The 26,903-nt window shown below is 36.4% G+C and overlaps 1 protein-coding gene across 2 annotated transcripts in view; it reads left to right on the forward strand.

Annotated features, from left to right (window-relative positions):
* Positions 1-26,903, forward strand: part of ANO3 (anoctamin 3) — a 287,665-nt gene that overhangs the window by 84,432 nt on the left and 176,330 nt on the right. The window contains exon 1 of one of the 2 annotated variants that reach the window (XM_053673141.1): positions 584-701. The exons of the other annotated variant lie outside the window; for it this stretch is intronic. Within the exon in view, the coding sequence (XP_053529116.1) occupies positions 656-701 (46 nt within the window). The 5' untranslated portion in view covers positions 584-655. Of the gene's footprint in view, positions 1-583; positions 702-26,903 lie in introns of those variants that run through there. 2 annotated transcript variants of the gene reach the window in all.

Raw genomic sequence — 26,903 nt, forward strand, 5'->3', positions numbered from 1 at the left:
AGGTCATAATAGTTGAAGCAGAAGTGGGAAACTCTAATGTAATAGGCTAGACATTTAACAATGCTTATCTAATAAAAGCGTTCTACTTGATAAATGAATATTATTCATATTTTCCATATTAAAGTTTAAGAGGAAAAGAAGAAAAATGTCTTCGCATCTCAGGATGCATTCCTTCAAAGAGCCCAACTTTGCCCTTCTCTAAGTGCTAGTGTTTACAGACCAACTTTTAGAAAATTAATGCTTATGCCCAAGTAGAAACCAGCCTCAAAACTTGAAAAAGAGAAAATTATTAGCTATTTTGGAGATTTGCTGGGACTTATTCACACTCCTTAAAAAAGGTCCTCTCCCGTCTCTCCCAGCAAACCCCGCGCAATTCCCACCCACTCTGCAGCACTGAAGGCAGGGGTTTCGGAATTATTCCGCAAGTAGCCACTAAGGGGAGCCGGACGGTGGACCGCCCTCCGACGTTGCCATGACAACACTGGGCGCACAGCCTTTGGAGTGATGCGCCCACTAAAGCAGGTGTAGGATTGCAGCGCGCTCGCGCCTCTTCTGGGATTGCGTGAAGCCAGGGAGCCTCTCAGAAAGTCTGGTACTATTCCTCCGCCTCCCTCTCGGACAGCTTCCTAACCCGGCGGGGACCCACAGAGTGAAAATGGTCCATCATTCAGGCTCGATTCAGTCCTTTAAACAGCAAAAAGGTCAGTTGGAACCGGTCCCCCTCCCTATCAGTGTCACGTCCCCCTCTGCATGCCCTTGCAGTTGTGTAGGAGCATCTTTTGCAGGCTAATACTACGCAGAGGTGGAGAACTCTGTGAAGATTTTTTTTTTAATTAGTCTTTGTCTTAATTCCTCTTCACTCTGCATTTGAGATGACTCTGAATTCTGAGCCTCCGCACAGTCTTTGGGAGAAGTGGAATTCGTCATCTCGGGGACTGGATTTAATATGAATTTCTGCTAAGACTGGTTCAATGCATTGCAGTAAGCCAGCTGAGTGGGGTTGCCCTACCAGCACTCTGAGGTTTCAAGACAGAAGGATCAGACCATGTTTGCCCGTCTGTGGTTCAGATGGCTCGTAAGCTTCATACAAGCAGATCTCTTGAGAAGCTTTGACACAGTCCTAGGATAAATGAATTTTTGGAGAATTTAAGAAGTTGGCCTATTGATGGGGGCTCAGAAACTTTTCTTGGAAAACTTTATTTTGACTTTGTCCTATGCTTGTTTCTGTGTCTGAGATTTTTTTGTAATCGTTGGTAGGTTCCACTTCTAGGAGCTTTATTTTTTTTTTCTCTGGCATCCAGTTCATGTTTCTCCCTGGGTGAGTGATAAGAGTCTACGTGTTCGTAGTCGAATCAAGAAATTTTCCAGGTTATCCTCCACACTTTTCAATCCTTGTTCCATATTTTGTTTAAAAGGAATTTATAGAGTGCATTTATAATGAGGCATATTCCCAGTCTTCTGGAGTTTGTCTGAAACATTTATCGAACAGCAACGTTGTCATTTTATTACACTAGTAATAGTAATTATGCAATACTTCACCATACACTATACGAGATACATGAATTTTGGAGTGGTAATTTTGATTATTCAAAGTGAAGTAAATATTTACATAAATATCTCTACTCTCCCCCCACAGATGCCACATATATATGTATGTGTGTATAAATCTTTGCATGGGAACATAGTATAGTAATCACATCATAAATTAAATAAATATCGAATCACTCTATTGTACACCTGAAGCTAATATAATATTGTATACCAACTATAATTAAATAAATAAATAATACATTATATATGTCAACAGTTGTTTCTATGTAGATATTTGACTTTAGTAGGGATTCCTGTATTAGGTAGAATATTGGACTGAGTGAGCTTTGAATTTCATAATTTTATACACTGTTCAGGACCTCTATGTTCTTGCAAAAATATGTTGAAATTGAAAGTGAGTGACAGGTGGGTGAGGGATTGGCCAGGTAGGCAAAAATTTCAGCTAGTATTCTATCCCACTTCAAATCTAAATTTTCTGAAGAAAATTAAATGGCTTCAAAAGTCGTGGGTTTTTCACAGGCCGGCGAACCAAAAGATCGCAGTTCGATTCCCCATCTGGGCACATACCTGGGTTGCAGGCCAGTTCCCAGCAGGAGCCAGTTCCCAGCAGGGGATGCACCAGAAGCAACCATACATTGATATTTCTCTCCTTCTCTCCTTCCCTTCCCTTCTAAAGATAAATAAATAATTTTTTTAAGTTGTGGGTTTTTTAAAAAGATTTGATTTATTTATTTTTAGAGAGAGAAGAAGGGAGAGAGGGGGAGAGAAACATCAATGTGTGATTGCCTCTCAAGCGCCCCCTACTGGGGACCTGGCCCACAACGTAGGTCAGGACTTGAACTGGCAACCTGACTAGGACTTGAACTGGCAACCCTTTGGTTCACGGTCCGGCGTTTAATCCACTGAGCCACACCAAACAGGGCTGAAAGGTGTGTTTTCTTTAATCATTATTTTAAATACATAGAAGCTTTCAGAATGAAGACAAAGATTATTGGAACTTTGCACTAGCTTCATACAATGAATACCTTCCTCTAATACATGACTATGGGTGATTCATTTCTGGGACCTAGACTTTGAAATGCCCCCCACATGATTTATTATGTATGGATATGTACTGAGTTTTTTAAAAAACAAATAGTTGCCAACTTTAGACCAACTGTCATTGCTCAGTGTGAGTGATAAAAATTTTCGCTAGTCCTGGCACTCCATATTGTTTCCTTTATGATGCATTATGAGCCAATATTTTCAAGTCTTTCTTTACTTTTGGCACAAAAGGCAACTTTAGCAGAAGGATAAATATGGAGAGGAGGAGGGATACGAAGGATGTAGCATTAAAGTGGTCCTGCTTGATTCCTTTTTAAGTCTGGAGGGCATTTGTAAAAGACACATCAAAATGAGGCTTAGCTCTTTTAGTTTTTCAAAGAGATAGAAGCAAAACAATATTCTAAATTATTTCTGAGCCAGGAGATGTGAGATAAAACACTTATGCTTTTGACCATAACATTAACCTGAAAACTATATAATAAAGGTGGACAAAATTCTGTATCAGAACTATAGAATCCTAAATTTTAAGCTTAAAGTGTTTAACTGCTTTGGACTTTGTTTCACATATAATACAAAAAGATCAAACTCCTGACCCCTTTGGCTCTTTCTGTCTCTCTGCCTATGTCATTTGGGGAAGGGCAGAGATGGCAGAGTGACATTGTAACAATGGAGATGATTTCCTCCTGGGCCAGATAAAGTGGAAAGCACTGCTGTTAGTTCACTTTTAGAAAGTAATTTAGATGAGTAATCCAGTTTATGGGGATTAATTTTGCTTTAAGCAAGTGGGGTTCATGTATTTTTATTTTTATTTTAAAGTTATAATACCTAGAAATAGCCGGAGTGATCCACAAAACACCCTTACTATAAGATTTAAAAATGTTCTGCCCTCAGTTGCTCAGTTGGAAAACAGACACACTGTATTTAATCTCATTGAATGTATGGATATTTTTCTGTATATATATATATATATATATATATATATATATATATATATGTAGTAATCCAGCCCTGGCCCAAAGTCTCTCACTGATATTACGCAGTACTTTTCAACAAATCAGGATAGATGCCCTGGATTTTAATTCTCCATTCTTATTTACATGCTCTTTAATATTGCTCATCCTCAGTTACCACTTCTGTGAAATGAAGATAATATTTACATTACATTATATTTGTGATGTTCTTAGCAGTTTAACATAGAGCTAGAGCTCAATAAATTTAGAGAATAATAATAATAATTCTCCCCTCTTCCTCCTCCCTCACCCCCCTCCTCTCTTTCTCTTCCTCCTCCTCTTTCTTCTTGTTCATTCATCTCTTGTTGACTCTTAAGGAGTAAAAGAAATTCTTAATAGTTTCCTTGTCAAATTTTGCCTTCTATTTACTTTTTTTTAACAATCAGTTTTTTTCCTTTGGGGTTTATCTTCAGAAGATAGTGGACTACAGACCATCAAAAGATAGCCATGTACCGTAATATTGAATTACCATCACACGCTACCCAAATTATATGCCCATTTCTTAGGAAAACGTCCAAAATTCCCATAGAATACATTTAGATATTCAATTTGTTTTGTAAGTCTAAGCTTTCATTGCAAATAAATGGTATGTATTCACTCTCCTCTCAGCCCATTTTTACCAAGTTCTTGCTGTGTGCCCCGCATTGTGCTCAGTGATGGTATCATCAAGAATGTCCTATTGCTGCAGAAACCTCCTTCTTCAGGGAACTTTGTAAAGTAGAAAGTCTGAGAGCTTGGCTAAACACAGCCTTTATGAGAACTCTAGGCAACTCTATGTTTTTCTAGAAATGTGTTTACATTTCATTCCTTGGCAATGCCGGTTATGTTGTGTCTTCTGAAGAGGACATCCACACACAGAGGGGTACAAAAGTAGGTTTACAGTTAGTTGTGCGGAAAATCATACAATCATTCATAAATAATAATAGAAGAATAAACTGTTATACATAATCAAAACTGTAAACCTACTTTTGCCCCACCCTGTGTATTCTTGAATTTTTATTACACTTTAATTACATGCTAGGTTGTTTTAATAAGAGGTTCATTGAGTTAGGAAGAAAAAGTGAGAATTTATGGTGGACAGGCAGTGGGGTAGCAGCTTATTTCTGAAGTCCCAGGAATAAATTGGAGAGTGTTATGCTTACAGACAGCTGCGAGTGTGTGTTTGCTTTTTCCTTAGTACATACGGGAGAAACGCATTAGTGGTCAAATCAGCAGTGATTTCTGGTGAAAATCCAACTGTGCTTCCTAGCCTGGCTTCCTCTGTTCCACTTGATTTATGATGGATTCATGTGTCATACGAGTGAGAAAAGGACAGTGCTGGTTCTGCCTTCTGGCAGCTGTTATTTACCAATACATCTAGCGAGAGAGTTTTAGTGAAGCCATAGGTCACACCAAACACAGCTTGTCCTAAAAGGCGTGAGTTTAACGGGATCAGCTGAAGTTGTCAAGTGATTTATCATCATCCTGGAGGACATTTATTTAAACATGAAAAGAGTGCTTTTAATCATTTCACAGAATCAGTACTTTGTACTCACATAAGTCTTTTAATAATAATAATCTTTACACTTGGAGATTTATGGAGTATAAAATGCTTTCATTCACTTTTTCTCAAAATAAGTCATTTGCTATTGCAGGTGCATACCTGTAAAACTTCTTAGCAACCTTCCTGCTTTATGCTTAGTTCTCAATTCATAACACCCAGAAGGGATGGTGCTAGGAGAAATACGTAGTTTCAGAATCTCTGATACACACTTTTTCAGACTCCTTTGCCCCTTACTGATATCTGCATGATCTACAACCCTCACATACTCTTATCTGGTAAAACCAGAAAAAAGTCTGAAGCCAGTACAGAAACTCATCTACACATGTGTATTAACTCTCCCTGGTATTTTGGCAGTTTGTTCTTTTATTTATGACTAATGAAAAGAAGGTATTGTTCTTGTTATAATAATTCCCAGCTGTATAGAAAAAAAGTTACCCATTGATAATCCCTTGGTAAGGGCCAGCCAAACCATGGAAAAGAATGTAGATATATTTCAATCCCCAAAGAAAATACATATATCTGAGACTATTTCTTTTAAAATCCTGCATATGTTAAATGGCTCAGAGCAAATACTGTATTTTTTTCAAAGTGAGAACAACTCATGTTTAAAAGGATGACTTTGGACTAGCAAAAATAGTATTAATTATATGATAGATATATACCCTCTACTTAGCAATGAAGAAAATGGTCAAGTTTAGAAAAAACTTGACCCCAAGTAATTATAATGTAAATAGGTGAATACTTTAAAGCTATCTTGAAGTAAAACATTGCACTTCTTGAGGGTTATAAGGAGCTGAAGTTTTCAATGAATCTAGATTTTAAAATTGTACTCTGCACATGGATATTACCGAAAATTTGGGGGTCAGTGTGATTATGTAAATCAAGTTACCAAAACAAACCTTTAAAGAGCACAAGCATTCAACCTTTTTCTCATTATTATATTGGTGTTTTATAATTGTGCTAACATTTAGGAACTATTGATGTAAGATTTGTGGATTAGCATTAAGAAGTTGAACCTTGATGAGAAGACCGTTGACTCAAAGTTCCCCGTGAATGAACCCTGTAGCTTTGGGTATTTATCTTTTCTGAGCCATTCATTTCTTATTCACAATTTTGGGATTATAATCATTATCTCTCAAGATTGTAGTGGAGAAATAATAATAATCTCAACAACAAAAACAGCAGTACAAGCTAATGGAGTGTGAACACTACTTATTAGCAATGTCTCCAAAGCTTAAAAGTGCACTGCATTATTTCATATCACTGGAGCTTTAGTAGTTACATATATCATTTTTCCTATTCCCAGGGGGAAGGAATCGAGTTTAGATATTACATGCATTGGCAAGTTAGCCCTTAATGATTGGTGGAGCTAGGGTTTGACCTAGGTATACTGACCTATGTACATGCATGTAGTACGATGAAACTGTAAGTGCAGCGTGTTTCTCATACTAACTATAATACCACACCCTTCCTTTTCAGAATTTGGTGAGGTTCCTAAACAGGGGTCTTTGTCCTGCCTCATTTACTGAACACTTCAGTAAATGAGTTATTAAACCTTAGGGAAGAGCTCTCAGACTTTGTCTGCAATTGTTCTTTCCTGACCTTTGTCACTACCATAAATGCTCTTAGTTCTTTATCTTTTAGTTCCTTTTTTAATCTTTTTTACTGTATAACATTTTGCAAAGCAAGGGGCTTTGGTGAATACTCTTTCATAACAAAATATCTCAAATGTCTTTTATCAAGTGAAATACATGGCAACATGTTATAGCTCTCTTGATTTATGTAAAGAGAATATGTACCTATGGTTTGGATTTTTGTATAATTCACTGTTATATTTAAAGTCACTGTGAAAAAGGCAGTGTGTGAAATGAAAAGCAGGGCTGTAGAATCATAAGAAATTAATTGTGTTTGAACCTTAAGATTATTACATAGTGAGTGATCATGACAAGCTAATGAATTTCAGTAGGTTTCTGTTCCCCTATGTATGAGATCAGAATAATAGGTGCTATTATTAAATGCTTCTCCTTTGCCAGCCTCTGTTTAAACTACTTTCTTTATAGTAACCCACTTAATCATAAAAAGAAACTCTATTAATGTCATTCCGTAGATGAGGAAACTGAAGGGCAGAAAAGTTAAGCAGGTGTTCAGGCTCACTACTGGGAGTAGTAGAGCTACCTATCTGTCAGGTGGTAATGTTATGAGTAAGCAATTGCGTAAGGAAAGTAACTCCTACAGAGATTGTCATTCTGTTCAATACTTGATAACTAGTGTTTTAATAAAACACCAATACTATTTATCTGCCCCAAATCTAAATCCATAAGATTAAAGTTTGTCCATTACTCAGCATGAGGTTTTTGCTTTTTAACCTACATAATTCTTACTAATCTGCTTAGTTACACCAATATTTCCCAATTAGTTTTTCAAAATATCCAAAGTTTAGCTGATGGCAAAGATTTAGCTTCTTTTCCTGTTTAGGTAAAGTAAGTTTAATGTACTAACATTGGTTCAAATTGAGGCCTATTCAAAAGACGTAAGAAACACATTTTAGCTGTGAAGTGGTGGTTCTCACAGACATAATGGTATCGTTGCAGCCAGTGGCACTCAGGAATGTTTTAGTCTACCTGTCTAAAACTACCTTGAGAACACACTGGTCATAGAAACACAAGATGGCCTCAGACTTGAAATAGGAGAGACAGACCTGGTCAAGACCTTGAGTGCAGGAGTCAAGCAACTTGCATTCAAATGATTCTTCTCTGTGATTTGCTGTGTATTATACGATTGTATGACCTTTGCAAAGAGTCTTTACTTCTGTAAGTTTTTCTTTTTATATCCCATATAAGTTGGGGCCAAAAGGATTGTATTGAGGATGACTTTTCATAGTATGTACTTAAAGATATTTACCGATCTACCTCTCCCCCTTTTTTGCTATTTTTCTGACCTTCAAAAGTTTTAAGATATTCTACTATGATATATGCTTACACTGTAAACAGTTCTACAAAACTTTGATCATGAAAAGTTAAATTTAACTCATTTTTCTTATAATTAAGTACTTAGGCTGATCTCTTTTGAATCATATCTATGAGTTTCACTGTATCAAGGGTTTCAATTTATAAAACAATATTATCTAAAAACAATCCCCATATTAACCTCTCAATTCACATTTATTTCTGATATAACATTAGTGATTTCTGATTATTTACGATATGTTATTATGCCTATAAAAATTAAAGAGCAGTATTATTCATGGACTGTAAGTGTGGAAAATGGCAACTGAAAAAAATTTATTCAGATAGTGTCCAAATTATATCTTTCTCTTCATTGTACTTATGTCTGTTATAATATGAAATAAAAAGATTTAAGGTGTCATTCACTGAAAGCAGACAAAAATTGTGGGTAAAGTAATAAATTCTGATTTCCTCACTGAGGAAAATACTGTCTTTTAGCATACTGTTTTCGACATGATGCCTTCATTAGCCACTATATTTTGAATGATGCTTCTCCCAATCTCCCATATTGCTTCAAGATGAGAGAGTTGGTGGGTCACATCACATTGTACAGCTTGCAGTAGTCATATATCTTACCAGATGTGAAGAACTCACCCACTCAGAGGCACTTATGCCCATTTAGGAAATAGCACTTTGGAATTCAAATTATGTATAGCAGTTACACTCCATATGTAGTCCATACTAAACTGATTTTTATCAATATATATTCTAAAAACACTTATTGATGATGTGTTTGGACAATTAATAATACACAAGGATGTTCTATCTATATATAATGTCCAAGACATAGTTTTTTTCTCATACAATCTGAGACCTGCGTGGTCCTTGAGTACCCCATTGTCATTAAGAACAGCATGATTCCATATTAAAAAGTAAAAAAGGAATGGGGAGATTCTGTACCTTTGTCTACTTCAAACATAGTCTTGAAAATACCTTCTATGACCAACTAGAAACATAACAATCAAGGGTTTCTTTGAAATCACCTGATATTCCTTACACCAAGATAAAAATCCTTGATGTGAATGGTACTCAACAGCTATAAAACTTAATATAATGTGAATTTTATTTGTGTCAAAAAATTTTTGTCAGATTTAAATATTTTCTTCAACTTCTCAGTAAATGAAAAGTTGCTATTGAACACTTTTAAAAATACCTGTCTTAAATCATGGGAAATTTGCTACGCAGTCAGTGCATGCCATTTATCACTGTGCTTGATGTGCACTAATTCCTCTAATTCTCTCTTTCTCAAAAACAATCAGAGAAGGTCTTCTCATATCTAATTTACAAACAAGGAAATCAAGGTACAAAGTGACCAGTAGTTACCCCAGTAACATGAGATAAATGTTTAACAGAGCTGGAATTTAAACCCACAATAACCTGTAAAACTTGTTCTCTCCAAGAGTATAAAAAGTTTATCAAGGTGGTAGAAAGAAGGTGATGGTAATAGTTCTGGGCCTATTTTGTGTCTATCAGTGTGCTATCTATTGCATAGATGTTATCTTAACACTTTGAGGCAAAAAAATCTGTTTTACAAATAAAGAAAACAGACCAAGAAGAAAGTTGCACCCAATCACATCATTAATATGTGACAAACCTAAGAATAAATCTCATGGATGTGCACCATGAGATCCATTCTGTTTCAAAAGAGTAGTTTGTTTCTGAAAAAATAGACTAGGGAAAATAGTCTGTTGATAAATAGGCATGAGGAACGCTCCAGGATGTGATCTCTGTGTGTCATACAAAAAGGAAAGTTATGGGCCCTGATGGAATTCAGTCCATTACAAGGTCCAAGAAACATACCAACAAAGCATATTTCAGAATTTTTGTTACAGCTTATATCTCACTTTTAATAGGGTGATCACAATCTATGAAGTGTTCTTACCCTCTCAGAAATATTATTTTCCAGTCTCATGCTATTTAAACCACCTTCCCCCGGAATGCCCAATTTCTGTTAGTCACATAACCTTCACCCCACTCCTTCAAGTCTGGACTTGATGTTTGTTATGTTATTTCCCCTGGACATGAACACTGAGTGTGAGGTTTCCGTGTCCTGGGGTATGTGTACTAGGATGGGAAATGACAGGACACCAGAAATTATGATGCGGCTTATCCCAAGCCCCAGGACTGTATGTTGCTGCAGATACTTATTGAATATCTACTATATCCTGGACACCATGCTAAACATAGAAGGTACAACAGTTTATAAAATTTGATATCAGCTGAGGAAGCTCTGCAAAAATTTATATTCTTTTCCATCAGTACTCATGGTGTTTCAACATAGACCTACCTCTTAGCCACTTATTTTTAATTAAAGAGATAACTGACTGTCATAGCTTTAGTCACAAAAATGCTATTGTGGTCAAGGAATCACTTAAAAATTTGAAAGCAAACTAAACAGCTTCAAGAAAAGGTATAGCCATCCTTATCCTTGGAGTAAACTCATAGGGGAAGACCCAGTATTGAAATAAATGGGCTGCCCATGTTAATGTTGTGGAAGTATTTTAATAAAATTTCACAGTATCTAGTATATGGAGGTAGTATAAGAAGAGAGTTGCATACAAATCCATGATCTATTACCCACCAGCTGTGTTATCTGACAGCTTCAAAAATTATCTAAAACTTGACTCTTGTATCTATAAAATAATAGTTATTTTGTATGGTTGCTATATTAAGTATGATGATATATGGGTTGGCAATAACTATGCAAATATATCGAGGTTAACTTTTTTTAATCATCAAAAATATGAATCCCATAATGGTAAGGAAACAGCAGATATTTTGGGTAGCTAGCAAGTGCCATGTAGTGTTGATGCTATAGATCTGTGCAAACATCTGTGTTCCAAATGATCATGCCCCTCTTTTGTCCGAGTCAAAGCCAGACTTCAAAAGACTTCTTCATGTGTCATTTTTGGGTTAGAGTTCATGTGGAACTGAGATATTCCTGTCAAACTTTTTATAGAGTCAGTAATTCATCTCTACCTATTCCCATGATGAAAACATCCCAGTATCACTTATGCTCTCTTCTACTGGAAGATGGCCTGCCCTTCCTTATCAATCCCTGAGGACAGGTAGCATGTTTTTCTTCTATTTATCAGTGCTTGTGAGAGAAATGAAGTAAAGGCAAAAGGGTGGGGTGGGGAGAGGCATCAGAGCAAAACAAAAACATTTGGAATTTTCTTTTATAATGCAGTAATCAAAATAACCCAGGTGTTTCTTGGTTTTCATTGAGAAAGGTATTGTTGGCTTTCTTTGAAATCTAGTGGGTTGTACCACACCTTGTCCAAAACCATGTGTTCTACAGGGAACAAAAAATGGACATTGAACCCAAAGCCTGCAGTTATGATCAATCAGTAACCCTCTCTGACCCTGCCCATGGGCACCGCTTGCAGAGATGAAGTGGAGGTTGGTGGGAACACAGATGGGATGCACACCAGCTGACATGGAAGTGTGGGGGAAAGAAGCCTAACCTGAGATGAAGAAATGGGTTTTCGGGAGAAGTGTATGGGGGCTCTTATGAAATTATCAAGGTTTTGCCTCTTGCTTCATTTTAAAACTTCATTTCAAAACTTATTACCAAGGAAGGACTTTTATCATTAATGTAGACACAGAGATTTATAGGACTCCTTGAAAGGAAGTCAAGAGCTCATTATTACAGTGGAAACTTGTGTTAATAAATATTGTTTAGATGGTTAACTTAGATGCATCAATCACTTTCCAGTCAGAGAAGAGGATTTATTTTGATTCATAGCAGGCACTTAATTCTTTACTTGTGCATCCCCTGGTACCACAGTTACAAACTACTTTGGCATAGCAGAGAGTCTGACCCTTGAAGGTGAGCTTTCAAGTAACATTTCAAAATTTTTAATTCATGTTTATATTCCTTCTGGAACCTACTTATTGAAATTAAAATAAAAATGACAAAATATAGTTGCTTTAATAATATATTATACTTGTACAACAGTTTATGCTATATACCATATCAAAAATATAAGAATCATGCAATATTCACACATTTCCAGTACATGGAATTGTTATTTTTAACTAGCATTTTCCAGTTTGCCCTCATAAATGGTACTATTTTACTGGAACCCTTACTCACTAATAAAAATCGTGTGATAAATGAGAATGATAAAGGCACTAAAGAGCCAGTGAAGAAGTAATCTTCGTATTAGGAAGAGCTCTGATATTACCAGAAACTAATAGTTAAGCACAGTGACCTCCTTTCTTAGTGGAGCAGAGTATTCCTCTGGCAATACCCTTTCATCTTAGAAATCATGAATCTGGAAGAAAAAAGGAAGGGAGGAGAGGGGAGGAGAGGGCAGAGAAGAGGAAGGACAGAAAGAGAAGCAAACAAAAAACAGACTGACCTATGTGGAGATATCTGAAAAAGCAAACCAAAATTTTGAAGGCAGCCCAGTGTTGCTCCCGAGAGCCCAATGTCCAGATTGTCTGCGAAGGACTGTGGGTTAGAATAAAGGCCATGCTTATTCTCCTTTGGAAGACAGGAGTGAGACGCATCAGCGTGGATGACCCACCAAGATCAGATGTAGCGGGTACTGCATGAGGGTAGACTCGGGACCTGCTGATCCAGGGGCTGTTACGAATTGCAGACACTCAGCAAGTTTGAGCAGGGTGCCTGGTGGGTTTATACAGCTATATTTGCACATGGCCTAAAGTAAAAAGATATATATATATATATATATAGTTTCTAAATTTTAAAGAACATGATCTTTATGGAACACTTGAAAAAGAAAAATTATTACTTTTAAAAATTGTGCCTGTTAAAAATTCTACATTTAAAAAATAGTAGAATCTGATTTTCTAGTTTATTACTATTTAGGGTTATTTTACTTATTGTTTTTCTAGTTTATTATTGTTTAGACTTAATTTTATTTAAAAATAAAATAGTGCCTCCATTTAAATATTTTCTGCCAGTTTTACACATTTTTAGTTATATATATTTTGATTGATCTCTCTGTTGAAAAGTTTATAACTTCATAAAATTTTTGCAGACAATACACAGCTATATCTGATGGAATACATTTTCTTGATACCTTCACATGTGAATAAAGACATTGACTACAGAATACATAAAACAGGGATGATTTTCTGTAGGGCAACTTTCCTCGCAAGTCCCCCCATATGCCACAGATGAGAGTAAACATGACTGAGACATGATCTACTTTGGGAGGAGAGGTGGCCAGTTTCCCAGAGGAAAGAGGCCATGAGCAGTGGCCAGTTTCTCAGGAGAAAAAGGCATTGAGCCCCCTCCTCTAGGGACTTTTATTGGGTTGTAGTACACAGGAATACAGGGCAGCAAGGATCAAACAGTACATAACATTTCAAAGAAATCTGAGGGCTTAGTCTGAATCAGAGTCAGGAACAGAGTTTTAGGGTTTCCTGCTTGAACCCTTAACATATGAATAAAAGCACTCTTAGCAGAGCAGATTTCACAGGTTTATCAGCAAGTCTTTGTGATGCCAGATTTTCCCCAGGACACGCTCTAGCAAGGCAAGGAGCTGCACCCCTCCCCAACAGGTATTCAGGCTTAAGGGGATTAGAGCCAGGAAGCACTTCTCCCAGAGGTCGTGGGGACTCGGGCTATGTCAAAGCTGGGTGGGGGGCGAGAGTCCATTGCTCTTTGTTGCAGCCCCCCGAGTCCTTGCATGAAGGCCTCCCAAGTGATCGAGTCTGGCCTAGCTTGCCTCTCCTCTGAGGGGTCTCACACTTTATGGACTTCCGACCATGCTTTAGGGGCAGGGAGGAAACTGAGGCAGCATTTGCTACCAGAAACAACCCTTGTCTCCTGTGGCTCACATTCCAGAGGTCACTGACTCCTCCTTAGCCACAGGGGGTAGAGTTACAATTCCTAGAACCAGGCAGAGCGGTCCACAACAATTTTCCTCAAATATTGTAACTTCTCCAAAATCAAATCTAATTCCGTATCATAAAAGAGGCATCTAAATTCAGGCCAAACTTTTCCTTATGCAGGGTAAACTGCCCTGTTCTGCCTAAATTCTTGTGGGTTTTGTCATTCACAATGAAATTCAAATTTCTAGCAATTATGTCTGAGCGTTGAGTCTGTTTCCATTGTGTCTGCCTGGTGTGTGGGGAGCCCTTTGGAGCTGCGGTGTGTCTCTTCAGCTGGGGGAATTTATTGTAGCAATGCTTTTATTTTATTTCTGGTTTTTTACACTTGCTTCTGTTCAACCATGACAATTCATTGTATAAACTCAGGGATGTACACCTTCAAAATTTATCTTCTCTCTTTTTATTGTCATCATTTTTGTCTTTTTTCCCTACATTCCAGAAGTGTTGCTTAAGACATATCCTCTATCGATGATTCAGTTTTCCATAAATTGATTCTATTCTTTATTCCTTCAGAAAGCATTTTAAATGTCTACCAATAATTATTAGTAAGTCTAATTATATCTTCAAATTTACCTCTCTTTGTTCTCATTTTAATGTGTTATAACGTAACAGTTTTTGAGAACACTATTTTTAAGGAGAAATTGCAGGTGTTGTCTATATTATTTATTGTTGCACGTCTTTGTTCAAAGTTTTACCCTTCTGCAACCTTTGAGACAAATTATTTCCAGTTCTATTTTTTAAAAAAAAAGCCTTGTATAATCCAGGTGTTTCCACCTACTGCAGTTTGAGAGGATTCTCTCTACCATACCCACCAGTCACTCTGGCTGACTGCTTGCTCGCAGTTTGTTTGCCAGTTAAGTGACCTGGAGTCTTGAGATGACTTGGAAAGTGGGTCTTTGGGCAGTCTCTCTAGGTGCCATTTTTTTCTCATCAGTGTTCAGTAGGCTATGCTTCTGACCACATTTACTAATGAGAAGTTATTTTGCTTGGCTTCTACTTAAAGCAAATTGTGTGGTTTTGTCTAATTTATTTCTGTTTCTGTTCCTTACTGTATCCATGTAAACCCAGTAGAATGAATGAAAAACTCCACCTCCACTTGTTTTACTGTTTCGGATGGACACACTAGCCCTGGGCTATTGCTTCCATGCCACTGATACCTTAGAGGTCAAAGAATGGCAAAAGGGTCTTAATGTTCCCCTGTCTACTGTTCCAGTCAAGGAATATTAGTAAACTTAAGGCAGAATTCCTTCAACTCTCTTCCTGCAATACAACACCAAAGGTCTTTGTTCATTCTGGCTTCGTCTATTCCAAAACCCTTTCTTAATTTTTAACCTTCAAGTAGGGATGAAGGTTTATTCATATACTTTCATCCTCTTGATCTTCCTCTCTCTCATCTTTGGTCACTGCATTTGGAATTTCAGGTAGAGGGAATTAGATGCTTTTCCATAAATGTGACTTCCCCAGAATTCTGACTTTACCAATATATAAATTATATTTGTCAGAATGAATGTGCCTTGTCCTCTTAAATTTTGTTTGAATGCTGCCTGGATTTCAAGATTTTTACCATTTATGTTGCTTTCTATCTTTGATATATTAAAGTTCGGGTTGTCAGTTTTCAGCTATTTTTAATATTTGGAATGTATATATATAAATAAATATACATATGTATGTGTGTATATATATATTCTGTTTCAAATTCTATTGATGGCCTGGGCTGTGCCTGCTGTTCAGTAAGTATTAGATCATTCACACATTTCCCCCTTAATTATCTTGTTTATATTGTCCATCCAAGAAAGTTTTTTTATAAACTTGGAAACTATTCCTGTTTAGATCATTTTCATAACTAAACCCAGCCACTTTTCCCATTTCCTTGAGCACAATCACAGTGAGTTCTAGTTGTATGTTTACTTGCTTCTACTACCACCCACAAATAATCTGTAATATGTTGATATCAGTTTCTTATTCTTTTTTATCATTAAAATTGAAATAATTGCCTAACAGAGTAAATACTAATTTTATTTTATTTTTGAGAAATTGGTATGCAAGGGTGATGACATCCAGGTTTTTATTAAACTATATTATTCAGTTATTTTTCCTTTTGACCATAAGGCAGGAAAATAAATGATTCAGCCTGTGAATAGAAGCTCATGCAGGGCTGTGCTAATTAGGAGGTATTGCTAAGACAACAGTTGCTGATTTCTCCTTAAACACTTTTACAACATTAAGGTAATATATGTTCATGGTTTTAAAAATAGTGCTCTCGTGACAAATGACTTTAGAAAACAACAGCAGTATTATGTCACACCATTTGCACTTCCCAGAAAACACTTCTGATTGTATTTTCTTGGTGCAACATGTCTTAGAAAGTCTCTCAAGCCAATAACCTGGTAGAATTATAGGGCTCTCCTCATTTGTTACTATCTCTTGGGGATTACTGTCTTTTGATGCCTAATCTCTAGATTCTTACAAGTCATTTTTTCAGATGGGAAGGTGTATTGATCCCTGTTATTCTTTCTTGGTCAGAATGGAACCATGCTGCTAATTGTGTGTGAATATACAAATTATATATATGTGTGTGTGTGCGTGTATTTATATGCATTTATATATGAATATATGAATTTATATGAGTTAATATGAACTTATATATAGATAAATGCATATAAATACATAATCCAATGATTATGTATTATAAAAAATCCAATGATTTTTTTGGATTTACTTTGAAAGCAGAGTAAGCAGAACTACATCAAGCTGCAAAGCTTCTGCACAGTACAGGAAATTGTTAACAGAATGGACAGGCAACCTAATGAGTGGAAGAAAATATTTGCAAGTCATATATCTAGTAAGGGGCTAATAACAGAAATGTGTAAAGAACTTATAGAACTCAATAACAAAAAATAGGAAAAGAAAATTTAATTTAAAATTTAAAATAGGCAGAGTTGCTAAATAGACATTTTTTCAAAGATTATATAAGACGGCCAACATGTATGTGGAAAGTTGGTAAGTATTGCTACTCACCAGGGAAATGTAAATCAAAATCACAATAAAATATTATCACAAACCTATTAGAAGTCTATTATTAAAAATACAAGAAATAACAAGTGTTGGCAAGGATATGGAAAATAAAGGACCGTCCTGCACTGTTGAGAGGAGTATAAATTGGTGCTGCCACTGTGGAAAAGAGTATGGAGATTCCTCAAAAAGTAAAAATAGAACTATCACATGGTACAGCAAATCTACTTCTGGGTGTCTAGCTGAAGAAAACAAAAGTACTAACTCAAAAAAATACATATATATGCCCCCATGTTCATTGCAGCATTAGCCATATTAGTCAAGCCATGGAAACAACCTGTCAATGGATGAATTGATAAAGAAAGTGCGTGACATATATGTATCCGTGTGTGTGTGTTTCATTGGTTTTCAACTTTTCCAACGATTTAGAAGGTATATACCCTGTTTGAAATTCTACTAATAGTCTTACTTATGTCTGCTGTTCAGAAAATATTAGATCATCTGTACCTTTCCCCCTTTGTTATCTTGATCATTATATATATGTGTGGGTATGTGTGTGTGATAATATATAGTAAAATATTATTTAGCCATAACAAATAAATTTTTTATTTGTTAAAACATGGATGGATGTCAAGGGCAGTACGCTAAGTGAAATAAGTCGGAAAAAGATAATGTTATATGATATGATTTACATGTGGAATATTAAAGAAAACCAAGCAAACAAAAACCCAAAGCTCATAGATACAGAGAACAGATTAGTTATTGGGAGAGGCAGGGGGTGGGAAAAGGGGAAAAAACAGTGACAAGAATTCAAAAGGAATAAGCTTCCACTTATGAAATAAACGTCATGGGAAAGTAATGTATAGCATGATGAGACAGTTGATATTGTATTGCATATTTGAAAGTTACTAGGAGAGTAGATTTTAAAAGTTCTCATCACAAGAAAAGATTTTGTAATTATGTATGGTGGCAGATGCTAACTAGACTTACCGTGGTAATCATCAAGCAATATATACCAATAACAGATCACGTTGTGTAACTGAAACTAATATAATGATATATGTCAGTTATGGCTCAGTAAAGAGAGAAAGAGAGATATGAACAGAGAGAGAAAGTTCTTTATTAGGTGTGTAAATATAGTTTAGCCCCTAAATTTTACCCTATTAAGCTTCCTGGTCAGCATGTGACTACCTTTTATACTTGTCTGCCGGAAGTCAGGAAAGGCTAGTATAATTTAATTTGAGGGCAGATTTAACCATATCTGAGGTCAGTGCTTATAGCCTGGGTAGGAAAAAGTGGTGTTTGCAATGAGAAGTATCCAGATCCTTAATGAGGACTGGTGAAGAGTTCCACTGTCTGGAGAGAAAAGGTCCATGGGTACTTTTGGAAGTGTTTGTATGTACGGAAATTGGGGGAATATTAGATTTATTTTTCATTTCAAATACCTGTGACTTTTTGTTGCTACGGGCTTTGTCCTGCATCACAGCAGAACAAAAGGAAACTACACTTTGAAGAGATTTATCTTTTTTTACAGTTCTTTTCAACTGGTTTGCCTCAAGAAATTTTAAAACATACAATATTGGTTATTTAGTCAGGGACCCTGACCTCTTTTCATTTAGATTGTCAAACTTTAAAAAAATGACAACAGCCAACCCAACAATAGCCATTTAGCTTGAATGCTCTGTCTTGAACCATAACTACATTGGTCATATAGTAGAGCTGCATCTTATTAGTCCTGTTGCACAATAAGGTTGCATTTGACTGGTTAATTTTTGGTACCAGAAATCCTTACGTACAAGTATAGGCACCTGATTTTTTATAGCCACTTTAGAGCAAAAAAAGGTAGGTGATTATTATTGTTGTAAATCAGTCAAAATTATACATGTTTTTGTCAGATCAGCAAAAAAATATGTCTTTGGTGTGGTACAGGATTTTAGTAATTAGCTTACGTGTGCCATGAGATGAAACAGGTTGAAAATCGCTGCTTTATTGTAGTATTTGTAATAAAATATAATTGCATTTAACATGGAAATGTGATGGAACTGCCTTTGATGATATAACTGACAAGGTAATTGTAATGATTTACATGAAACGTTTATGTGTCTCCCTTATGACTGCCAGGCAAAAAGATTGGGTAACATTTGCAATAAACATATTTATTCTGAAGGAAAAACAAATAGAGGGTAAATTAGGCTTCTGATGCCAGCTGCCAAGTTTGGTACTTGCTGTCCCAGTGATGAGAGTGTCATATTTCTGAAACTATTATTCCAACTACTTCAAACATGCCCCAGGTAGCACAGTGGGAAGCAACATAATTGTCAATGACTGTCCATCTTTAGTCCTTTGAAACTTCAACTTCTTTTTCAGTACCTGTTCCTTTAAGATTTGCATCTCCTCTCCGTAGCTAGTTGTTGTTTGCTTCTGCCCGTGGGTGGTGTCCCCTGTTCCCGATTTTTGTAAAACAACTCCTACCCCTCCCACATATTTCCATTAGAAATTTAGCAGAAAACTTGCCAGTTTTTTGGACTTACTCAGTGCCTGATTCATCAATGCAGGAGAGTTATTGGAACTGAACTTTGCTGCCTCCATTTATCATTCCCTTTTCCAAACAGAGGTTTTTAATATGAGGATGATGATTACATCTCTCAACCACAGTCATGGGTCTTGAGTCAAACTGCATTCATGTTATTCTCATGACACTGCAGGAAGCCACAATCAGTCATCAAAATTGTTTTGTAATTTTCACTTTGAAACAAAATAATCATGATAAACACTCTCTGTACCTCCTATATGTCCAGTAGTCTACTTGGAGTTTTTTATATCTGATCTCTAATTTTCGCAATTACACAGAGTAGATGGTGTTTTTCCATCACTCAGTAGTGGCTATTGATTGAATCTTTGAAAGTTTGAGTAATTTAAATTCAAACTGTACTTTGTGAACTCTAAAACAGCCACGTCTGACCTTAAATCCCTCTTGTTCCATTAAGCAGGATGAATTATCTTAAATGAATGACTGGTGGCAAGCAAAAGCTGCAGACTTTTGAGCAGATGGCTGGGTGGCAATCATGAAATTATGCTAGCTAGGGCTGACCCTAGACAGAAATTCCACACCAATTTTAAATGCATGAGCAAATTGTGCTTCTGGTATATACCTCAGATTATCAGTCCATCTCCTAAATTAATTTTATCTTTGAGGGAAGGAATTACCTTCCTGTGAATTCCAGTATAACACTGTACTGTTTTTTATTAAGCAAATATTAATAGATTACTGTAACAACTAAGAATATATATCTATGAATTAATATATTGCATAATTTTGCTTGTTAGTTTCCAATGAGAGAAGGTCTCATGTGCATCCTTTTTTAAAATTTTATTCTCAATATCAATAGAGATGTTTAATAAATATTTCTTAAAAGACTAGATAGCCCAAAAACCCCGGAAGAAAAACCAAAAAAAAAAGAATAGATAAATGTCTGATCTGGAATTTTCCCTGAAGACTAACAACTCAGTTGGTGGAACTAACATATGCATGTATCAGTCAAGAAAAAATGATGTAACTAGATATTTGCTCTACAGTGAGCAATTTAGTCCATTAAATGCACTGGTCAAGAGAGTGGGAAAACTAGGTGGATGGCATAATTAGGGATATGCCTTTCCCATTAAATTTAAATTTGTGACTATCTTAGAGATCAAGTTCTCCCATCATCCACATATGGAAGCTGTGACCTATAGATTAAACAATTTTCCTTAAATCATCCTGTTAGTTCATGGCAACGCACCAAAGCATCAGGTAATCCATGTGCAAATATGAATTGATTGGTGCCCACTTTTAGGGTCTGTATTAGTCAGGGTTCTTTTTAGTGCTGCTGTAACAAAGAAGCACAGACTGGATGGCTCGAACAAAAGAAATTCATTTCTTCTAGTTCTTCCGGCTGGAAGTCCAAGAGTAAGGTGCTGCAGGTTTGGTTCCTCCTGAGGCCTCTGTCCTTGGCTGGCAGATGGCCATCTAGCTGTGCCCTCACATGGAATCTTTTTCTGCATGCATGCATCCTCAGCCTCTCTCCCTCTCCTTAGACGGGCATGAGTCATACTGGATTAGGGTCCCACCCGTGTGACCTCATTTAACCTTAATAACATTTTTCTAGGCCCTGTCTTCAAGCACAGTCACACTGGGGCTTAGGAGTTTCTAACGGAATTGGGCGGGGCACAATCCTGGCTATTTGAGTGTTCGAGTCTGTGCTTTCTGACAATGTGTCCTTGGTTTGTTTTCATATGCTTGAGGCAACCTACCCCCTACCTTATGAATTTCCTTTTCTTCAAGTCCCCTGTCGTCTTAACTTCTTAATGATAACCAATTTTCTCATGTTTCTTAATATAAGTCATAGAAAGAAAGAGATGAAACCAATTGGCTTAATGTCTGTGAAAGGAAGAAGATAGCACAACACTCTGAAACGACAACCTTGTGTTGTCTTTTCAAGCACCTGGTCAAGAGCCTAGTTTCCATCCATTCACTGATGACCAGGACAGTCTGAAAAGGACTTCTTTTACATTAGGACTTAGTGTATAATAACTTATAATGTGCATGAGAAGAAGAGGTGGAGACTCATTAACATCTGCAGTACAGACGTTTTACCCACAAACTTTTGCACAGTTTCATCCTGACAGCAGGTATGCCACCTTGTGCGGGTCCACGTAGCTCCAGGGTCCTGGGTGCTGTCCCAAATTCTGCCAGCCGAGAAGAAGAGGTTTTAATTTGTCTTCTCCCACACAGAATGGGTCTGCTGGCAAACCCATTACTGCGTGTCTGGCTCTGTATCAATGTCTGCGTCAAGAACCTCAATACGAATACACTTAATTTAAAATAATATTATGCATTTTCTGGAAATACATTCGGCAAAGTTTGACTCCTTATTCTTACCTGATTTTGTATAAAATGTTAACTTTGGCCAATGCCGTATGTAAAAGGAAAGACAGTATGTAGATGGTGGAAAGAGGAGGGACAGAGCAGAGGAGAAAGGGAGAGAAAAGGAAACTGTTTTCAAGAATGTGCCTACGTATCTGACATCCCATGGTTCAAAAAAGCACAGATCTACGATCCTGGTGTAGGTGATTTATCCCCTTTCTGTTCATAGACAGTGATATCTTGCTTATTTTTCTCTTCTCAATTAGATAAGTCTGACTCTAAAGTAACATTTTTTTCAAATGACATTAATCTGCATTTATGTGTGTGTGTTGTAAGTGTGGAGGTGAGCAGTGACAGTCGAGGTGGCAAAAGAAGCAGAGTCTTAATCTGAAACATCAGATTTCAGAAATGAATCTAGGAAATCTTTCAAAATCTGTGCTACCTGGATATATTTGAATGTCAGAGAAACCATACCATTTCTCTGGCATTTTCTAATTTTCAATTTCCTCCCCTTCTTTTATCTCCTCCTCCTTTAAAAAATGTCTCGATTTGAGAGCTCTAAGGCTAACAGGTATAATATAAAGCTGATTTTTTCATGCTTGCTGATTTTTTTAAATAGAAAGGAGCAACATATTGTCAATTACCAGTTTCTTTAATTCTTAAAAAAAAAAACAGTTGTTCAAATGCCCTGGCAACTGTTAGGATACTCTTCCAAGTTTAGCTTTTATTTTCAACAGGGTCTGATTTTGTTTGGTAACAGTCTTAATTTATGTACCCAATACAATTTCTTTAACTTTATCCTCATTTTGTCTGCTGTATCCCTGTATAAAGAAAGCATCTTCTTTCACTTTCTCTTCAACAATGTTGCCTATTCTCTGGCTAACCATTGTTTTCTAAATTGAAAACCTTCTAATTTGGTTTATCATTGAACCATTATGTGGGGGTTACCCTTGGATGCTCAGAAGAATTTCAGTTTGTCAGCATCGGCCCTTCTACCTCCTGTGCCCTCCTTATTTCCTGAAGAGAAAATGAAACTAGACGCATGAATACCCTCCTCATCTTTTCTCTTGCTCTTTATTTGCTGATGTAAAGAATAAGTCTATTTGTGTATGCATATTAACTTGCCCTATTTAAAATGATATATGAACTAGGAATAACTGAAGCCTTAAAAATGGGTTAATTGCTAGCCTTTTTGTTCTTTTCATGATGAAAAGTCAGACCTGGATAAATGAACTTAAACAAATAAATATTATTTTTATAACAGAGGTTAGTGTGCATTCATAAAGTGGCATCAATGGATACATATTCCACTTAATTCAAGGGTGAATCTTTAAGTAACTGTACTTTTCATATGACTTCAATTACATTTTTTATTCATCGGATGCTGCTTGACTTTATACAGTGATCCAGGCACTAATTCTAGCAGTAAACAGAGCAAAATAAGCATTTTTATTTTAGAGAGTCAATATACTACTGGTAGACAGAGACAATATAAGTGAGGAAAATGCATTATGTATCAAGTGGTAACTGGTAACATTTATAAAATTAAAGCAAAAAGGTGAGCCATAAAGTGGCATTAATCACAGTTGAATTAGATAGATTTAGATAGATTGGCCCATTTACTTTGAACACTTATGTTCATGTTACACATTTTTGTGAATACATCATTTTATGAAATATGAGTCATGGATGCTTATAGACTATTTGGAAAATGTATAAGATGCTAATGATAACATAAAATCAATCATAAACTATTACCTAGAAATTATAACTTTTATCCTACTGATTTATTTTCTCCTATTTTTCTAAGTCTAAAGATTTATACATACAAATATCTGCATACATGTACACTTGTACATGTAAAATACTATAATGTTTACCATAAAGACATAAAAGAAATGGTTGAAAGTATAAGCATAACAGTCATAAACAAGTAGAATGAGTTCCAAAAGCAACCACATGAGCCTTTTGATTTCTAAACATATAATCAAGGTCATAAAAAGCTCACTGTTAAACTACAGGATTGACATAGATGGAGAGAACCAGTGAATTGGAATTTAAATATGACAAAAATTACAAAACATAACTTAGCAATTAGCTGCAAACTATAAAGAATAGGCTAAGATATGGAGAACAAAATTAAAAATGCAAGCATATACCTAATTGAAAATCTGGAAAAAAAAGAATAGAAACAATGAAGGATGCTTTCAGAATTGTTGAAAGAGATCAATCTTCAATTTCAGGAAGAACTTTGAATACTAAACACATTAATCAAAGTAAATCCACATCTAGATACATTGTAGTAAAACTGCAGAATATGAAAAAAGAGGAAATCAAAAGCATCCAGAGAGAGAAATGAATACCAGCAAATAAACGGTAATTAGACGGAGTGCTGACTTCTCAAGAGTAACAATGGATGCCATCAGACAGTGGGATAATATCTTCAAATTGTAGAAAAGAGGTAATTGTCAATGTAGAATTACACTGTGATAAAACCATCTTTCAAAAACAACTGTGAAATAAAGATATTTGCCAAGAATAAAAACTGAGTTGGATACCAAAAATTACTCAGTAAAGAACATTTTAAAAATATGGTACAGCCAGAGGAAAAATACCGGGATATAATGCATGTGAGAAGGAAAATGAAACATGTGGACAATATAAATAAGCAACAATCTATAATATCTTGGATAAGTAAATAAACATTGATAAAAACATTGCTGGGAATATATCCTAGGAATCCTGAAGCACCAATTCAAAAGAACTTTTGCCCCCCTGTGTTCATAGCAGTGCTATTTACAATCGCCAAGTCCTGGAAACAGCCCAAGTGCCCATCAGTAGATGAATAGATGAAAAAAACTGTGGTACATTTACACAATGGAATACTATGCAGTAGAAATAAGAAGGCATTTCTACCCTTTGCGAGAGCATGGATGGAAATGGCGAGCATTATGCTAAGTGAAAAAATCATATGGTAAAAGGCAAATACCAAATGATCTCACCTATAAAAGGAATCTAGTGAACAAAATTAACTAACAAGCAAAACAGAACAAGAGAATGTGGCAACATGGAACAGACTGACCACTACTAGAGGAGAGGGGTGGAAAGAAGGGGAGGGGATTAGTCAAAGAGTATGTATGAATGACCCATGGACATGGGCAACAGTGTAGGGGGACTGTGGGAGCAGAAAATGGGATGGGAGGAAGAAAGCAAAAGAGGAAAAATTGGGACAACTATAACAGAATAAACGAGAATTTAAAAAAACAGATGGACAACAGCACCATCTGAAAAAGGTAGGCATCAATTCACAAGCAACTCTGGACAAAACAAGCCTCCCCTGTCATAGAGTATTATGTTGTAAGGTGCTTGGCAACACTTTTATTATTCTAAGTCTTTGTAGCAGCGACTGAAACTGAGACAAAAAGGTGGGCGGAGGTGTCTCATCTGATGTAACTAATCAATAACCTAACCGAGCCAAAATAAGAAATAATGGTACACAATCCAGGGATTGCAAAGAGCAGTATCAAAGTGACTTAGAATGCTGTGCAGTGTTGTCTGGGAATGTCAAATCAGCAAATAGCTGAATGAGAGACAGAAGCTGTCTCTGGAAAGATGTTGAAGACAAGCTACTATAGGTATCCCGAGGAAGTAAGAACCTGACGTGTTGGCAGAAATAAGAGAAGGCAGCCTTAGTTGAAGTGAAAACAGAAAAAAAATCGAAGATGCAGACAACTAAGTGGAATCTTGTAAAACCAGTTTGGAATTGTTTTTTCTGGATTAGATAGAAGCCATTGCAATATTTTATTTTTCTTCTCTTTTTTTAATTGTGCAATTACAGTTGCCCTCATTTTGCCCCCATTACTCCTCCCCGCCCTACCCACCCATGCCTCCCACATTCGATCCTCTCTCCACCCCTCTGGCTTTGTCCGTGGGTCTTTTGTACATGTTCCTTGACAACCCTTCCCCTTCTTTGCCTTATTATCCGGCTTCCCCTTCCCTCTAGTTACTGTCAGTCTGTTTTTTATTTCCATATCTCTGGCTCTATTTTGCTTGCTTGTATGTTTTGTTGATTAGGTTCCACTAATAAGTGAGATCATATGGTATTTTTCTTTCACCACCTGGCTTATTTCACTTAGCATAATACTCTCCAGTTCCACCCATGCTGTCATGAAGGGTAGGAATTCTTTCTTATTTCTGCTGTGTAGTATTCCATTGTATAAATGTACCATAGATTTTTGATTCACTCATTTACTGATGGACTCTTAGGCTGTTTCCAGTACTTGGCTATTGTAAATTGTGCTGCTATGAACATTGGGGTGCATAGGTTCTTTTGAATTGGTCTTTAAAGATTCTTGGGGTATAATCCCAGCAGTGGAATTGCTGGGTCAAAAGGCAGTTCCATTTTTTAATTTTTTCATGAAATTCCATACTGTTTTCCGCAGTGGCTGCACAAGTCTACATTTCCACCAACAGTGCATTAGGGTTCCCTTTTCTGGTTCACAGCCTGGCCAGCACTTGTTTATTGATGTATTTATGATGGCCATTCTGACTGGTGTGAAGTGGTATCTCACTGTGGTTTTCATTTGTATCTCCCTGATGGCTAGTGTTGCTGAGCATTCTTTCATATGTCTCTGGGCCCTCTGTATGTCCTCCTTGGAGAAGTGTCTGCTCAGGTCCTTTGCCCATTTTTTTTTTGTTAATTGGATTGATTGTCTCTCTTCCTGATGTAGAGTCATGAGAGTTCCTTATATATTTTGGAGATCAAACCCTTGTCCAAGGTATCATAGGCAAATATATTTTCCCATACAATTGGTTCCCTTTTCATTTTTCTGATTTTCATTATCCATGTGGAAGCTTTTTTATTTTGATGAAGTCCCATTTGTTTATTCTTTCCTTTATGCCCCTTGCTCTAGGGTACATATTGGGGAAAATATTGCTGCATGGTATATATGAAATTCTCCTGC

Source organism: Artibeus jamaicensis, unplaced genomic scaffold, assembly GCF_021234435.1.
Source record: "Artibeus jamaicensis isolate MK-2021 breed Jamaican fruit bat unplaced genomic scaffold, CSHL_Jam_final contig_797, whole genome shotgun sequence".
Taxonomy (NCBI): Eukaryota; Metazoa; Chordata; class Mammalia; order Chiroptera; family Phyllostomidae; genus Artibeus; species Artibeus jamaicensis.